Genomic DNA, 17,701 nt, shown 5'->3' with positions numbered 1-17,701 from the left:
CGCTTCGTGAATCCAGCATCGTCCCAGTTCGGGGCGTATACATTTACCAATACCACCCATGTCCCCTGCAACTTACCGCTCACCATCACATATCGCCCTCCGTTGTCCACTACAATATTCTTGGCCTCAAACGACACCCACTTCCCCACCAATATTGCCACCCCCCTATTCTTCGCGTCTAGCCACGAATGGAATTCCTGTCCTACCCACCCCTTTCTTAACCTGACCTGATCCGCCACCTTCAAATTTGTCTCTTGGAGCATGACCACGTCTGCCTTCAGTCCCTTTAAGTGCCCGAACATTCGGGCCCTCTTTACCGGCCCATTCAGGCCCCTCACATTTCACGTTATCAGCCGGCTTCGGGGGACTCCCACCCCCCCAGCCGGATCCCCCCCCCCCCCCCAGCCGGATCCCCCCTCCCAGCCGGATCCCCCCCCCCCCCCAAGCCGGATCCCCGCCCCCCCGCCGACTAGCCATCTCCTTTTCTGGGCCAGTCCCACGCCTCCCTCACCCTCCGGTCCCCCAGCCCGGGAGACCCCCGCCCCGACCACCTCTTCTGTGTCCCATTCCCCTTCGGCCAGTGCAGCAGCGACTCTTTCTCCCCCCCCCCCTCCCCCTTCCCCTGCCCCCATCCCCCCCCGCTAGACCCGTGTCTAGCTTTTCTGCTCCCCCCCCCCCCATATCACTCCCGTAAGTCAGCTGACACCTGCTTCCCCCGGCCGTCCCATTGACCTCCCCGTGTGGGAATTCCCAATCAGTGTGCGTTCCTCCATTCCCCCTCCCGCCTTTCTTCCCTAGCGCGGGAAAAACCCCGAGCTTTCCAAAGCCTACCCTGCCCCCTTTGGCGCAGCTCCTGTCGCGACCTTGTCTCTTTTCCCCCATCGCAATCTCCCTCTCTCCCCCAGCCCATGTAACATTTCCTGCATGTGCTTAACACCCTATATACAACAACCATCAAACATCAAACATCCCCCCACCCTCAAACCCTCAGTTTGAGTCCAACTTTTCGGTTTGAATAAAGGTCCACGCCTCTTCAGGCGTTTCGAAATAATGGTGCTGATCCTTGAATGTGACCCACAATCGCACTGGCTGCAGCATTCCGAATCTCACTCCTTTCCGGTGCAACACCGCCTTGGCCCGGTTGAAACCCGCTCTCCTCTTTGCAACCTCCATGCTCCAGTCCGGGTATATTCGGATCTCCGCATTGTCCCATCTGCTGCTCCGCTCCTTCTTGGCCCATTTCAAGACCCTCTGTCCGTGAAACGGTGAAACCTCACCACAATTGCCCTTGGCGGCTCGTTAGCCTTGGGCCTCCTCGCCAGCACCCGATGTGCCCCATCCAGCTCCAGAGGCCTCGGAGGGGCCTCCGCACCCATCATCGCCTCGAGCATCGTGCTCGCATATGCCCCAGCATCGGCCCCCTCCACTCCTTCAGGGAGACCCAGGATCCGCAAGTTCTTTCTCCTCGACCTGTTCTCCAGGTCTTCGAATCTTCGCGCCCACCTCTTGTGCAGCGCCTCGTGCTCCTCCACTCTCACCACCAGGCCTAAGATCTCGTCCTCATTCTCACTGACCTTTTTCTGCACCTCCTGGATCTTTTACCTCGTGGGCCTTCTGGGTCATCCCTAGTCCTTCAATCGCCGACAACATAGGCGCCAGCATCTCCTTCCACAGCTCCTCGAAGCAGCGCTTGATGAACTCCTGCAGCTCCGGCCCGCATTCCGCTTTGTCCCAGCCGCCGCCATTTTGCTTTTTTTCCTTTGCTTCTCCCGCTGCTCCAATGCCGTTTTTTTGGCCGTTTCACTTCTGGTCCGGTCCATAAAAGGTGAAGGGGGACCTTGCTCTTCCCTTCCCCATTGATCGTTGTCAAAAAAATTCCCGTTGGGGCTCCTCTAAAGAGCCCGAAAGTCTGTGATAGCGGGAGCTGCCGAATCGTGCGGCTCAGCTCCGCATAGCCACAACCGGAAGTCGCTCTCCAGACCTTATGGCACTCTGTACACAAGAAATCTGTAGGCCTGGGCTGGATTCCCGGCCGGTGTAATGGATCATCCCTCCGGCAGGGTGAAACAGAAATGTGGTGTGGCGGGGCGGAGAATCCAACCCCTGGTCTTTGCCGTCATGGTGGTGGGCTGAGAGTGCCAGTGGATAGTGCCACGCCGACTGTCCCCTCCCCCTGGGGGGTGCCAAACTTAACTTTGTGTCCCCCTGTTGGGTTTTTCTCGACTGCTTCAAGTTTTGAACAAGCAGTTCTAAAGAGGGGAATTCGCCGGGGGAAGCCTGTTAATTGTATAAAAATTTCTTAAACTTTATTTCAACGAGATAAAGTGAGAGGCGGGCAAAAGCGGAAAATGAGACCTCGTGATGAGTATCGCGTTTTGCAATCCTCGCAGGATTTTGCGTCCAGGTTGCCGTACACGGCTAATTATTTATTTATTTATTTAATGCGGGCGCAAAATCACGCCCCCCCCCCCCCATGGCTGTCCATGTTCTTCCCTGTGTTTTGCTGAACATTCCACCTGAACGCCGTTCTGCCCCCACAGACCATAGAAGCTGAATCTCGGAAGAAGCTGGACCACGCGCAGGAAGTGTCTGAGGCAGCCAAAGAAACACTCAGAGATTTTTGCAGTCAGAAGAGTCAGATGGAGAGCTACATCGAGAAACTCAGTGACTGGCTATGCACGGTGGAGCAGTCACTCTCTGCTCACTCTGACAGCCGGGACACTGAAGGCCTGAGGAAAGTGAAGGTACGGGGGAGTGGGGGGAGGGTGCTGCCTTGGGGATGAGGAGGAGGCCAGTCCAGCCCTGTTCAAGGGTCGTGCCAACTTCTTTGTCGATTATCTTGTTTTGTTGTTGCAGGAACTGGACCTGGAGCTGGTCAACCAGCAGGGCAGGATCGACTCCGCACGAGAGAGTCTCAACAGCCTCTGTCGCAAGTATCACTCTGCAGAGCTGGAGGGACTGGGCAGCAGAGTGACCGAGATGATCAAGCAGTACGAAACTGTCAACCAGCTCTCCTCCAAAACACAAGGCAGACTCCAGGAAGCATTGGAAGATCATTTTAATGGTGAGGAGAATTCTCTACTCAGGTGTATTACCACGAACATACAGCATAGAGACAGGCCATTAGGCCCAACTGCTCTCTACTGGTGCCTATGTTTTCCCACCCTTCTTCACCTCATCCTATCCAAAGCTTCTGTTTCTTTCTCCCTCATGTTTTTAGCTAGCTTCCCCTTTGAGTGATGAATCGTAGAGAATGGGCAGCATGGTAGCACAAGTCGCGAGCACTGTGGCTTCACAGCGCCAGGGACTCGGGTTCGATTCCCCGCTGGGTCACTGCCTGTGCGGTGTCTGCACGTTCTCCCCGTGTCTGTGTGGGTTTCCTCCGGGTGCTCCAGTTTCCTCCCACAGTCCAAAGACGTGCAGATTAGATGGATTGGCCATGCTAAATTGCCCTTAGTGTCCAAAAACAAAAGGTTAGGAGAGGTTACTGGGTTACGGGGATAGGGTGGAAGTGAGGGCTTAAGTGGGTCGGTGCAGTCTCGATGGGCCGAATGACCTCCTTCTGCACTGTATGTCCTTTGTAGAAGGCCATTTGGTCCATTGTTCCTCTGCTGTCTCTCGGCTAAGTCTCTCTTACCAGTCCCGCATCCGGTCCTGCTCCTTTGCCATTGCTCTGCAGTTTTTTTCCCCCAGTAGTTATCCAATTCCCTTTTGGAAGCTCTTATTGAATCTGTTCTCACCAGCCTCCCAGAAAGTACATTCCATATTGTAACAGATCCAAAGCTGTTGAGTTTTTCCACATCTGTTCCAAGTGCAGCTGAAATCCACATTGCTAAATATTTCTGACATGCATTCAGATTGCAAAACTTCAGCCAGTCAATTCCAAATCCCTCCTCCTGTCAAACCCAACCAGTTAGGTGGAACCAATCAGATCACTGACTGATCTTTGTAGTGCCATGTTTGTGATTAATTGCTGTTAGTCCCTGACGGTTCCATTGGGAGTATTTTCCATGATGTGCCATTAAGAGCAAATCTATTGGATTTCTACCCAAAGCTATAAACCACTATGGTTCTACTTCCTCAAACAGTGTGCACATAGCTGTGCGAAGTTGAGCACTTTATAGAAAATGAGTTATTTTTAAAAGGTGTGATGTGGGCCCCCCCCCCCCCCCCCCCCCCCCCCCCACACACACACACGCACACACAACCCCCCCATTCTTCTTTGGGTGCTGCCATGGGATGGATTACTTGAGAACACAGGCAGGACCATGAATTAATGTCTCATACAAAAGACCAATAATGTAGCATTCCCTCGGTACTGCACAGGAGAACTGCTGTAGATTCCATCTTCAAGTCTCTGAATGGCATGTGAACCTACAGCCTTCTGACTTGTTACTCTCCCGTTATGTTAAACTTCTACGCTGCTACTCTCCCTTAGTGAAACTCTCCTTCTGTGCTACTGCATATTTCTCTCTCTGTTACTGACTGTTTCTCTTAAAATCTTTATCTCCCTCAATGTTACTTTTGTATTTTACTGTTTGTTACTCCACATCAGTGTTACTCTTCCTCAGTGTTATTCTCCCTCAATATTACTCTCCATCAGTGCTACTCTGTTACTCTCATGTGTTCCTGTATGTTTCTCTGCCTCAGTCGTTCTCCCCCTCAATGTTACACTCCCTCAGTGTTACTCTCCCTCAATGTTACTCTCTCTGTGTTACTTTCATATGTTACTGTTTGCTACTCTCCCTCAGTGTTCTTCTCCCTCAGTGTTCTTCTCCCTCAGTGTTCTTCTCCCTCAGCGTTCTTCTCCCTCAGCGTTCTTCTCCCTCAGCGTTCCTCTCCCCCAGTGTTACTCTCCTCCAGCGTTACTCTCCCCCAGCGTTCCTCTCCCTCAGTGTTCCTCTCCCCCAGCGTTACTCTCCCCCAGCGTTACTCTCCTCCAGCGTTACTCTCCTTCAGCGTTCCACTCCCTCAGCGTTCCTCTCCCCCAGCGTTACTCTCCCCCAGCGTTACTCTCCCCCAGCGTTACTCTCCCCCAGCGTTACTCTCCTCCAGCGTTACTCTCCCACAGCATTACTCTCCTCCAGTGTTACTCTCCCCCAGCGTTACTCTCCCTCAGCGTTCCACTCCCTCAGCGTTCCACTCCCTCAGCGTTCCACTCCCTCAGCGTTCCTCTCCCCCAGCGTTACTCTCCCTCAGTGTTACTCTCCGTCAGCGTTACTCTCCCCCAGCGTTACTCTCCCTCAGCGTTACTCTCCTCCAGCGTTACTCTCCGTCAGCGTTCCTCTCCCTCAGTGTTACTCTCCCCCAGCGTTACTCTCCCTCAGTGTTACTCTCCTCCAGTGTTACTCTCCGTCAGCGTTACTCTCCCCCACCGTTACTCTCCCTCAGCGTTACTCTCCCTCAGCGTTACTCTCCCCCAGCGTTACTCTCCCTCAGCGTTACTCTCCCCCAGCGTTACTCTCCCTCAGCGTTACTCTCCCTCAGCGTTACTCTCCCTCAGCGTTACTCTCCCTCAGCGTTACTCTCCCTCAGCGTTACTCTCCCTCAGCGTTACTCTCCCTCAGCGTTACTCTCCCCCAGCGTTACTCTCCCTCAGCGTTACTCTCCCCCAGCGTTACTCTCCCCCAGCGTTACTCTCCCCCAGCGTTACTCTCCCCCAGCGTTACTCTCCCCCAGCGTTACTCTCCCCCAGCGTTACTCTCCCCCACCGTTACTCTCCCTCAGCGTTACTCTCCCTCAGCGTTCCTCTCCCTCAGCGTTCCTCTCCCTCAGCGTTCCTCTCCCTCAGCGTTCCTCTCCCTCAGCGTTCCTCTCCCTCAGCGTTCCTCTCCCTCAGCGTTCCTCTCCCTCAGCGTTCCTCTCCCTCAGCGTTCCTCTCCCTCAGCGTTACTCTCCCCCAGCGTTACTCTCCCCCAGCGTTACTCTCCCCCAGCGTTACTCTCCCCCAGCGTTACTCTCCCTCAGCGTTACTCTCCCCCAGCGTTACTCTCCCTCAGCGTTACTCTCCCCCAGCGTTACTCTCCCTCAGCGTTACTCTCCCCCAGCGTTACTCTCCCTCAGCGTTACTCTCCCCCAGCGTTACTCTCCCCCAGCGTTACTCTCCCCCAGCGTTACTCTCCCTCAGCGTTACTCTCCTCCAGTGTTACTCTCCCTCAGCGTTACTCTCCCTCAGCGTTACTCTCCCCCAGCGTTACTCTCCCCCAGCGTTACTCTCCCCCAGCGTTACTCTCCCCCAGCGTTACTCTCCCCCAGCGTTACTCTCCCCGAGCGTTACTCTCCCTCAGCGTTACTCTCCCTCAGCGTTACTCTCCCTCAGCGTTACTCTCGCTCAGCGTTACTCTCCCCCAGCGTTACTCTCCCCCAGCGTTACTCTCCCTCAGCGTTACGTTACTCTCCCCCAGCGTTACTCTCCCTCAGCGTTACTCTCCCACAGCGTTACTCTCCCTCAGCGTTACTCTCCCTCAGCGTTACTCTCCCTCAGCGTTACTCTCCCTCAGCGTTACTCTCCTCCAGTGTTACTCACCTCCAGCGTTACTCTCCCCCAGCGTTACTCTCCCTCGGCGTTACTCTCCCTCAGCGTTACTCTCCCTCAGCGTTACTCTCCCTCAGCGTTACTCTCCCCCAGCGTTACTCTCCCCCAGCGTTACTCTCCCTCAGCGTTACGTTACTCTCCCCCAGCGTTACTCTCCCTCAGCGTTACTCTCCCCCAGCGTTACTCTCCCTCAGCGTTACTCTCCCTCAGCGTTACTCTCCCTCAGCGTTACTCTCCCTCAGCGTTACTCTCCTCCAGTGTTACTCACCTCCAGCGTTACTCTCCCCCAGCGTTCCTCTCCCTCAGTGTTCCTCTCCCCCAGCGTTACTCTCCCTCAGTGTTCTTCTCCCTCAGCGTTCTTCTCCCTCAGCGTTCCTCTCCCCCAGTGTTACTCTCCTCCAGCGTTACTCTCCCCCAGCGTTCCTCTCCCTCAGCGTTCCTCTCCCCCAGCGTTACTCTCCTCCAGCGTTACTCTCCCCCAGCGTTCCACTCCCTCAGCGTTCCTCTCCCCCAGCGTTACTCTCCCCCAGCGTTATTCTCCTCCAGCGTTACTCTCCTCCAGCGTTACTCTCCCCCAGCGTTACTCTCCCCCAGCGTTACTCTCCCACAGCATTACTCTCCTCCAGTGTTACTCTCCCCCAGCGTTACTCTCCCTCAGCGTTCCACTCCCTCAGCGTAACTCTCCCCCAGCGTTACTCTCCCTCAGCGTTACTCTCCGTCAGCGTTACTCTCCCCCAGCGTTACTCTCCCTCAGCGTTACTCTCCCCCAGCGTTACTCTCCGTCAGCGTTCCTCTCCCTCAGTGTTACTCTCCCCCAGCGTTACTCTCCCTCAGTGTTACTCTCCTCCACTGTTACTCTCCGTCAGCGTTACTCTCCCCCAGCATTACTCTCCCTCACCGTTACTCTCCCTCAGCGTTACTCTCCCTCAGCGTTACTCTCCCTCAGCGTTACTCTCCTCCAGCGTTACTCTCCTCCAGTGTTACTCTCCCTCAGCGTTTCTCTCCCCCAGCGTTACTCTCCCTTAGCGTTACTCTCCTCCAGTGTTACTCTCCTCCAGTGTTACTCTCCTCCAGTGTTACTCTCCCCCAGCGTTACTCTCCCCCAGCGTTACTCTCCCTCAGCGTTACTCTCCCCCAGCGTTACTCTCCCCCAGCGTTACTCTCCCCCAGCGTTACTCTCCCCCAGCGTTACTCTCCCCCAGCGTTACTCTCCCCCAGCGTTACTCTCCCCCAGCGTTACTCTCCCCCAGCGTTACTCTCCCCCAGCGTTACTCTCCCCCAGCGTTACTCTCCCCCAGCGTTACTCTCCCTCAGCGTTACTCTCCCCCAGCGTTACTCTCCCTCAGCGTTACTCTCCCCAGCGTTACTCTCCCTCAGCGTTACGTTACTCTCCCCCAGCGTTACTCTCCTCCAGTGTTACTCTCCCCCAGCGTTACTCTCCCTCAGCGTTACTCTCCCTCAGCGTTACTCTCCCTCAGCGTTACTCTCCCTCAGCGTTACTCTCCCCCAGCGTTACTCTCCCCCAGCGTTACTCTCCCCCAGCGTTACTCTCCCCCAGCGTTACTCTCCCCCAGCGTTACTCTCCCCCAGCGTTACTCTCCCCCAGCGTTACTCTCCCCCAGCGTTACTCTCCCCCAGCGTTACTCTCCCTCAGCGTTACTCTCCCTCAGCGTTACTCTCCCCCAGCGCTCCTCTCCCCCAGCGTTCCTCTCCCTCAGTGTTACTCTCCCTCAGCGTTACTCTCCCTCAGCGTTACTCTCCCTCAGCGTTACTCTCCCCCAGCGTTACTCTCCCCCAGCGTTACTCTCCCCCAGCGTTACTCTCCCCCAGTGTTACTCTCCCTCAGCGTTACTCTCCCTCAGCGTTCCTCTCCCCAGCGTTACTCTCCCCCAGCATTACTCTCCCTCAGCGTTACTCTCCCCCAGTGTTACTCTCCCTCAGCGTTACTCTCCCTCAGCGTTACCCTCCCTCAGCGTTACCTTCCCTCAGTGTTACTTTCCCTCAGCGTTACTCTCCCCCAGCGTTACTCTCCCTCAGCGTTACTCTCCCTCAGCGTTACTCTCCCTCAGCGTTACTCTCCCTCAGCGTTCCTCTCCCCCAGTGTTACTCTCCCTCAGCGTTAATCTCCCCCAGCGTTACTCTCCCCCAGCGTTACTCTCCCTCAGCGTTACTCTCCCTCAGCGTTACCCTCCCTCAGCTTTACCCTCCCTCAGCTTTACCCTCCCTCAGTGTTACTTTCCCTCAGTGTTACTTTCCCTCAGCGTTACTCTCCCTCAGCGTTACTCTCCCCCAGCGTTACTCTCCCTCAGCGTTACTCTCCCTCAGCATTACTCTCCCTCAGCGTTACTCTCCCCCAGCGTTACTCTCCCTCAGTGTTACTCTCCCCAGCGTTACTCTCCCCCAGCGTTACTCTCCCCCAGCGTTACGCTCTGTGTTACTCTCCCTCAGCGTTACTCTCCCCCAGCGTTACTCTCCCCCAGCGTTACTCTCCCCCAGCGTTACTCTCCCCCAGCGTTACTCTCCCTCAGCGTTACTCTCCCTCAGCGTTACTCTCCCCCAGCGTTACTCTCCCTCAGCGTTACTCTCCCTCAGCGTTACTCTCCCCCAGCGTTACTCTCCCCCAGCGTTACTCTCCCCCAGCGTTACTCTCCCCCAGCGTTATTCTCCCCCAGCGTTACTCTCCCCCAGCGTTACTCTCCCCCAGCGTTACTCTCCCCCAGCGTTACTCTCCCCCAGCGTTACTCTCCCTGAGCGTTACTCTCCCCAGCGTTACTCTCCCTCAGCGTTACGTTACTCTCCCCCAGCGTTACTCTCCCCCAGCGTTACTCTCCCCCAGCGTTACTCTCCCTCAGCGTTACTCTCCCTCAGCGTTACTCTCCCTCAGCGTTACTCTCCTCCAGTGTTACTCACCTCCAGCGTTACTCTCCCCCAGCGTTCCTCTCCCTCAGCGTTCCTCTCCCCCAGCGTTACTCTCCCTCAGTGTTCTTCTCCCTCAGCGTTCTTCTCCCTCAGCGTTCCTCTCCCCCAGTGTTACTCTCCGCCAGCGTTACTCTCCCCCAGCGTTCCTCTCCCTCAGTGTTCCTCTCCCCCAGCGTTACTCTCCCCCAGCGTTACTCTCCTCCAGCGTTACTCTCCCCCAGCGTTCCACTCCCCCAGCGTTACTCTCCCCCAGCGTTACTCTCCTCCAGCGTTACTCTCCCCCAGTGTTACTCTCCTCCAGCGTTACTCTCCCACAGCATTACTCTCCTCCAGTGTTACTCTCCCCCAGCGTTACTCTCCCTCAGCGTTCCACTCCCTCAGCGTTCCTCTCCCCCAGCGTTACTTTCCCTCAGCGTTACTTTCCATCAGCGTTACTCTCCCCCAGCGTTACTCTCCCTCAGCGTTACTCTCCTCCAGCGTTACTCTCCGTCAGCGTTCCTCTCCCTCAGTGTAACTCTCCCCCAGCGTTACTCTCCTCCAGCGTTACTCTCCTCCAGCGTTACTCTCCTCCAGTGTTACTCACCCTCAGCGTTTCTTTCCCCCAGCGTTACTCTCCCTTAGCGTTACTCTCCCCCAGCGTTACTCTCCCCCAGCGTTACTCTCCCCCAGCGTTACTCTCCCCCAGCGTTACTCTCCCCCAGCGTTACTCTCCCCCAGCGTTACTCTCCCCCAGTGTTACTCTCCCTCAGCGTTACTCTCCCCCAGCGTTACTCTCCCTCAGCATTTTTCTCCCCCAGCGTTACTCTCCCTCAGCGTTACGTTACTCTCCCCCAGCGTTACACTCCCTCAGCGTTACTCTTCCCCAGCGTTACTCTCCCTCAGCGTAACTCTCCCTCAGCGTTATTCTCCCTCAGCGTTACTCTCCTCCAGCGTTACTCTCCTCCAGTGTTACTCTCCCCCAGCGTTACTCTCCCCCAGCGTTACTCTCCCCCAGCGTTACTCTCCCGCAGCGTTACTCTCCCCCAGCGTTACTCTCCCCCAGCGTTACTCTCCCCCAGCGTTACTCTCCCCCAGCGTTACTCTCCCCCAGCGTTACTCTCCCTCAGCGTTACTCTCCCTCAGCGTTACTCTCCCTCAGCGTTACTCTCCCTCAGCGTTACTCTCCCTCAGCGTTACTCTCCCTCAGCGTTACTCTCCCCCAGCTTTACTCTCCCCCAGCGTTACTCTCCCCCAGCGTTACTCTCCCCCAGCGTTACTCTCCCTCAGCGTTACTCTCCCCCAGCGTTACTCTCCCCCAGCGTTACTCTCCCCCAGCGTTACTCTCCCCCAGCGTTACTCTCCCCCAGCGTTACTCTCCCCCAGCGTTACTCTCCCCCAGCGTTACTCTCCCCCAGCGTTACTCTCCCCCAGCGTTACTCTCCCCCAGCGTTACTCTCCCCCAGCGTTACTCTCCCCCAGCGTTACTCTCCCCCAGCGTTACTCTCCCCCAGCGTTACTCTCCCTCAACGTTAATCTCCCTCAACGTTAATCTCCCCCAGCGTTACTCTCCCCCAGCGTTACTCTCCCCCAGCGTTACTCTCCCCCAGCGTTACTCTCCCCCAGCGTTACTCTCCCCCAGCGTTACTCTCCCCCAGCGTTACTCTCCCCCAGCGTTACTCTCCCCCAGCGTTACTCTCCCTCAGCGTTCCTCTCACCCAGCGTTACTCTCCCCCAGCGTTACTCTCCCCCAGCGTTACTCTCCCCCAGCGTTACTCTCCCCCAGCGTTACTCTCCCCCAGCGTTACTCTCCCCCAGCGTTACTCTCCCCCAGCGTTACTCTCCCTCAGCGTTACTCTCCCTCAGCGTTACTCTCCCCCAGCGCTCCTCTCCCCCAGCGTTCCTCTCCCTCAGCGTTACTCTCCCTCAGCGTTACTCTCCCTCAGCGTTACTCTCCCCCAGCGTTACTCTCCCCCAGCGTTACTCTCCCCCAGCGTTACTCTCCCCCAGTGTTACTCTCCCTCAGCGTTACTCTCCCTCAGCGTTCCTCTCCCCAGCGTTACTCTCCCCCAGCATTACTCTCCCTCAGCGTTACTCTCCCCCAGTGTTACTCTCCCTCAGCGTTACTCTCCCTCAGCGTTACCCTCCCTCAGCGTTACCTTCCCTCAGTGTTACTTTCCCTCAGCGTTACTCTCCCCCAGCGTTACTCTCCCTCAGCGTTACTCTCCCTCAGCGTTACTCTCCCTCAGCGTTACTCTCCCTCAGCGTTCCTCTCCCCCAGTGTTACTCTCCCTCAGCGTTACTCTCCCCCAGCGTTACTCTCCCCCAGCGTTACTCTCCCTCAGCGTTACTCTCCCTCAGCGTTACCCTCCCTCAGCTTTACCCTCCCTCAGTGTTACTTTCCCTCAGTGTTACTTTCCCTCAGCGTTACTCTCCCTCAGCGTTACTCTCCCCCAGCGTTACTCTCCCCCAGCGTTACTCTCCCTCAGCGTTACTCTCCCTCAGCGTTACTCTCCCTCAGCGTTACTCTCCCCCAGCGTTACTCTCCCTCAGTGTTACTCTCCCCAGCGTTACTCTCCCCCAGCGTTACTCTCCCCCAGCGTTACGCTCTGTGTTACTCTCCCTCAGCGTTACTCTCCCCCAGCGTTACTCTCCCCCAGCGTTACTCTCCCCCAGCGTTACTCTCCCTCAGCGTTACTCTCCCTCAGCGTTACTCTCCCCCAGCGTTACTCTCCCTCAGCGTTACTCTCCCTCAGCGTTACTCTCCCTCAGCGTTACTCTCCCCCAGCGTTACTCTCCCCCAGCGTTACTCTCCCCCAGCGTTACTCTCCCCCAGCGTTACTCTCCCCCAGCGTTACTCTCCCCCAGCGTTATTCTCCCCCAGCGTTACTCTCCCCCAGCGTTACTCTCCCCCAGCGTTACTCTCCCCCAGCGTTACTCTCCCTGAGCGTTACTCTCCCCAGCGTTACTCTCCCTCAGCGTTACGTTACTCTCCCCCAGCGTTACTCTCCCTCAGCGTTACTCTCCCCCAGCGTTACTCTCCCTCAGCGTTACTCTCCCTCAGCGTTACTCTCCCTCAGCGTTACTCTCCTCCAGTGTTACTCACCTCCAGCGTTACTCTCCCCCAGCATTCCTCTCCCTCAGCGTTCCTCTCCCCCAGCGTTACTCTCCCTCAGTGTTCTTCTCCCTCAGCGTTCTTCTCCCTCAGCGTTCCTCTCCCCCAGTGTTACTCTCCGCCAGCGTTACTCTCCCCCAGCGTTCCTCTCCCTCAGTGTTCCTCTCGCCCAGCGTTACTCTCCCCCAGCGTTACTCTCCTCCAGCGTTACTCTCCCCCAGCGTTCCACTCCCCCAGCGTTACTCTCCCCCAGCGTTACTCTCCTCCAGCGTTACTCTCCCCCAGTGTTACTCTCCTCCAGCGTTACTCTCCCACAGCATTACTCTCCTCCAGTGTTACTCTCCCCCAGCGTTACTCTCCCTCAGCGTTCCACTCCCTCAGCGTTCCTCTCCCCCAGCGTTACTTTCCCTCAGCGTTACTTTCCATCAGCGTTACTCTCCCCCAGCGTTACTCTCCCTCAGCGTTACTCTCCTCCAGCGTTACTCTCCGTCAGCGTTCCTCTCCCTCAGTGTAACTCTCCCCCAGCGTTACTCTCCTCCAGCGTTACTCTCCTCCAGCGTTACTCTCCTCCAGTGTTACTCACCCTCAGCGTTTCTTTCCCCCAGCGTTACTCTCCCTTAGCGTTACTCTCCCTTAGCGTTACTCTCCCCCAGCGTTACTCTCCCCCAGCGTTACTCTCCCCCAGCGTTACTCTCCCCCAGCGTTACTCTCCCCCAGCGTTACTCTCCCCCAGCGTTACTCTCCCCCAGTGTTACTCTCCCTCAGCGTTACTCTCCCCCAGCGTTACTCTCCCTCAGCATTTTTCTCCCCCAGCGTTACTCTCCCTCAGCGTTACGTTACTCTCCCCCAGCGTTACACTCCCTCAGCGTTACTCTCCCCCAGCGTTACTCTCCCTCAGCGTAACTCTCCCTCAGCGTTATTCTCCCTCAGCGTTACTCTCCTCCAGTGTTACTCTCCCCCAGCGTTACTCTCCCCCAGCGTTACTCTCCCGCAGCGTTACTCTCCCCCAGCGTTACTCTCCCCCAGCGTTACTCTCACCCAGCGTTACTCTCCCCCAGCGTTACTCTCCCCCAGCGTTACTCTCCCTCAGCGTTACTCTCCCTCAGCGTTACTCTCCCTCAGCGTTACTCTCCCTCAGCGTTACTCTCCCTCAGCGTTACTCTCCCTCAGCGTTACTCTCCCCCAGCTTTACTCTCCCCCAGCGTTACTCTCCCCCAGCGTTACTCTCCCCCAGCGTTACTCTCCCCCAGCGTTACTCTCCCCCAGCGTTACTCTCCCCCAGCGTTACTCTCCCCCAGCGTTACTCTCCCCCAGCGTTACTCTCCCCCAGCGTTACTCTCCCCCAGCGTTACTCTCCCCCAGCGTTACTCTCCCCCAGCGTTACTCTCCCCCAGCGTTACTCTCCCCCAGCGTTACTCTCCCCCAGCGTTACTCTCCCCCAGCGTTACTCTCCCCCAGCGTTACTCTCCCCCAGCGTTACTCTCCCCCAGCGTTACTCTCCCTCAGCGTTACTCTCCCTCAACGTTAATCTCCGCCAGCGTTACTCTCCCCCAGCGTTACTCTCCCCCAGCGTTACTCTCCCCCAGCGTTACTCTCCCCCAGCGTTACTCTCCCCCAGCGTTACTCTCCCCCAGCGTTACTCTCCCCCAGCGTTACTCTCCCTCAGCGTTCCTCTCACCCAGCGTTACTCTCCCCCAGCGTTACTCTCCCCCAGCGTTACTCTCCTCCAGCGTTACTCTCCTCCAGCGTTACTCTCCTCCAGCGTTACTCTCCCCCAGCGTTACTCTCCCCCAGCGTTACTCTCCCCCAGCGTTACTCTCCCCCAGCGTTACTCTCCCCCAGCGTTACTCTCCCCCAGCGTTACTCTCCCCCCCAGCGTTACTCTCCCCCAGCGTTACTCTCCCCCAGCGTTACTCTCCTCCAGCGTTACTCTCCTCCAGTGTTACTCTCCCTCAGCGTTTCTCTCCCCCAGCGTTACTCTCCCTTAGCGTTACTCTCCTCCAGTGTTACTCTCCTCCAATGTTACTCTCCCCCAGCGTTACTCTCCCTCAGCGTTACTCTCCCCCAGTGTTACTCTCCCCCAGCGTTACTATCCCCCAGCGTTACTCTCCCCCAGCGTTACTCTCCCCCAGCGTTACTCTCCCCCAGCGTTACTCTCCCCCAGCGTTACTCTCCCCCAGCGTTACTCTCCCCCAGCGTTACTCTCCCCCAGCGTTACTCTCCCCCAGCGTTACTCTCCCCCAGCATTACTCTCCCCCAGCGTTACTCTCCCCCAGCGTTACTCTCCCCCAGCGTTACTCTCCCTCAGCGTTACTCTCCCTCAACGTTAATCTCCCCCAGCGTTACTCTCCCCCAGCGTTACTCTCCCCCAGCGTTACTCTCCCCCAGCGTTACTCTCCCCCAGCGTTACTCTCCCCCAGCGTTACTCTCCCCCAGCGTTACTCTCCCTCAGCGTTCCTCTCACCCAGCGTTACTCTCCCCCAGCGTTACTCTCCCCCAGCGTTACTCTCCTCCAGCGTTACTCTCCTCCAGCGTTACTCTCCCCCAGCGTTACTCTCCCCCAGCGTTACTCTCCCCCAGCGTTACTCTCCCCCAGCGTTACTCTCCCCAGCGTTACTCTCCCCCCCAGCGTTACTCTCCCCCAGCGTTACTCTCCCCCAGCGTTACTCTCCCCCAGCGTTACTCTCCTCCAGCGTTACTCTCCTCCAGCGTTACTCTCCCTCAGCGTTTCTCTCCCCCAGCGTTCCTCTCCCTTAGCGTTACTCTCCTCCAGTGTTACTCTCCTCCAATGTTACTCTCCCCCAGCGTTACTCTCCCTCAGCGTTACTCTCCCCCAGTGTTACTCTCCCCCAGCGTTACTCTCCCCCAGCGTTACTCTCCCCCAGCGTTACTCTCCCCCAGCGTTACTCTCCCCCAGCGTTACTCTCCCCCAGCGTTACTCTCCCCCAGCGTTACTCTCCCCCAGCGTTACTCTCCCTCAGCGTTACTCTCCCCCAGCGTTACTCTCCCTCAGCGTTACGTTACTCTCCCCCAGCGTTACTCTCCCCCAGCGTTACTCTCCCCCAGCGTTACTCTCCCTCAGCGTTACTCTCCCTCAGCGTTACTCTCCCTCAGCGTTACTCTCCTCCAGTGTTACTCTCCCCCAGCGTTACTCTCCCACAGCGTTACTCTCCCTCAGCGTTACGTTACTCTCCCCCAGCGTTACACTCCCTCAGCGTTACTCTCCCCCAGCGTTACTCTCCCTCAGCGTAACTCTCCCTCAGCGTTATTCTCCCTCAGCGTTACTCTCCTCCAGTGTTACTCTCCCCCAGCGTTACTCTCCCCCAGCGTTACTCTCCCGCAGCGTTACTCTCCCCCAGCGTTACTCTCCCCCAGCGTTACTCTCCCCCAGCGTTACTCTCCCCCAGCGTTACTCTCCCCCAGCGTTACTCTCCCCCAGCGTTACTCTCCCCCAGCGTTACTCTCCCTCAGCGTTACTCTCCCTCAGCGTTACTCTCCCTCAGCGTTACTCTCCCTCAGCGTTACTCTCCCCCAGCTTTACTCTCCCCCAGCGTTACTCTCCCCCAGCGTTACTCTCCCCCAGCGTTACTCTCCCTCAGCGTTACTCTCCCCCAGCGTTACTCTCCCCCAGCGTTACTCTCCCCCAGCGTTACTCTCCCCCAGCGTTACTCTCCCCCAGCGTTACTCTCCCCCAGCGTTACTCTCCCCCAGCGTTACTCTCCCCCAGCGTTACTCTCCCCCAGCGTTACTCTCCCCCAGCGTTACTCTCCCCCAGCGTTACTCTCCCCCAGCGTTACTCTCCCTCAGCGTTACTCTCCCTCAACGTTAATCTCCCCCAGCGTTACTCTCCCCCAGCGTTACTCTCCCCCAGCGTTACTCTCCCCCAGCGTTACTCTCCCCCAGCGTTACTCTCCCCCAGCGTTACTCTCCCCCAGCGTTACTCTCCCTCAGCGTTCCTCTCACCCAGCGTTACTCTCCCCCAGCGTTACTCTCCCCCAGCGTTACTCTCCTCCAGCGTTACTCTCCCCCAGCGTTACTCTCCTCCAGCGTTACTCTCCCCCAGCGTTACTCTCCCCCAGCGTTACTCTCCCCCAGCGTTACTCTCCCCCAGCGTTACTCTCCCCCAGCGTTACTCTCCCCCAGCGTTACTCTCCCCCAGCGTTACTCTCCCCCCCAGCGTTACTCTCCCCCAGCGTTACTCTCCCCCAGCGTTACTCTCCCCCAGCGTTACTCTCCTCCAGCGTTACTCTCCTCCAGCGTTACTCTCCCTCAGCGTTTCTCTCCCCCAGCGTTACTCTCCCTTAGCGTTACTCTCCTCCAGTGTTACTCTCCTCCAATGTTACTCTCCCCCAGCGTTACTCTCCCTCAGCGTTACTCTCCCCCAGTGTTACTCTCCCCCAGCGTTACTCTCCCCCAGCGTTACTCTCCCCCAGCGTTACTCTCCCCCAGCGTTACTCTCCTCCAGCGTTACTCTCCTCCAGCGTTACTCTCCCTCAGCGTTTCTCTCCCCCAGCGTTACTCTCCCTTAGCGTTACTCTCCTCCAGTGTTACTCTCCTCCAATGTTACTCTCCCCCAGCGTTACTCTCCCTCAGCGTTACTCTCCCCCAGTGTTACTCTCCCCCAGCGTTACTCTCCCCCAGCGTTACTCTCCCCCAGCGTTACTCTCCCCCAGCGTTACTCTCCCCCAGCGTTACTCTCCCTCAGCGTTACTCTCCCCCAGCGTTACTCTCCCCCAGCGTTACTCTCCCTCAGCGTTACTCTCCCCCAGCGTTACTCTCCCTCAGCGTTACGTTACTCTCCCCCAGCGTTACTCTCCCCCAGCGTTACTCTCCCCCAGCGTTACTCTCCCCCAGCGTTACTCTCCCCCAGCGTTACTCTCCCTCAGCGTTACTCTCCCTCAGCGTTACTCTCCTCCAGCGTTACTCTCCCCCAGCGTTACTCTCCCTCAGCGTTACTCTCCCTCAGCGTTACTCTCCCTCAGCGTTACTCTCCCTCAGCGTTACTCTCCCTCAGCGTTACTCTCCCTCAGCGTTACTCTCCCCCAGCGTTACTCTCCCCCAGCGTTACTCTCCCTCAGCGTTACTCTCCCTGAGTGTTACTCTCCCCCAGCGTTACTCTCCCCCAGCGTTACTCTCCCCTAGCGTTACTCTCCCCC

General features: G+C 57.4%; 1 protein-coding gene across 13 annotated transcripts in view; it reads left to right on the top strand.

Annotated features, from left to right (window-relative positions):
• Positions 1–17,701, top strand: part of syne1b (spectrin repeat containing, nuclear envelope 1b) — a 669,902-nt gene that overhangs the window by 216,049 nt on the left and 436,152 nt on the right. For all 13 annotated transcript variants that reach the window (XM_072505314.1, XM_072505250.1, XM_072505295.1 and 10 more), the window contains 2 exons: positions 2,541–2,744; positions 2,857–3,064. In XM_072505314.1, the coding sequence (XP_072361415.1) occupies positions 2,541–2,744; positions 2,857–3,064 (412 nt within the window). The remainder of the gene's footprint in view (positions 1–2,540; positions 2,745–2,856; positions 3,065–17,701) is intronic.

This window comes from Scyliorhinus torazame, chromosome 1 (assembly GCF_047496885.1).
Source record: "Scyliorhinus torazame isolate Kashiwa2021f chromosome 1, sScyTor2.1, whole genome shotgun sequence".
In the NCBI taxonomy this organism is placed as follows: domain Eukaryota; kingdom Metazoa; phylum Chordata; class Chondrichthyes; order Carcharhiniformes; family Scyliorhinidae; genus Scyliorhinus; species Scyliorhinus torazame.
Note: the sequence above shows the minus strand (reverse complement) of the source record. Positions and strands in the feature narration are given on the sequence as shown.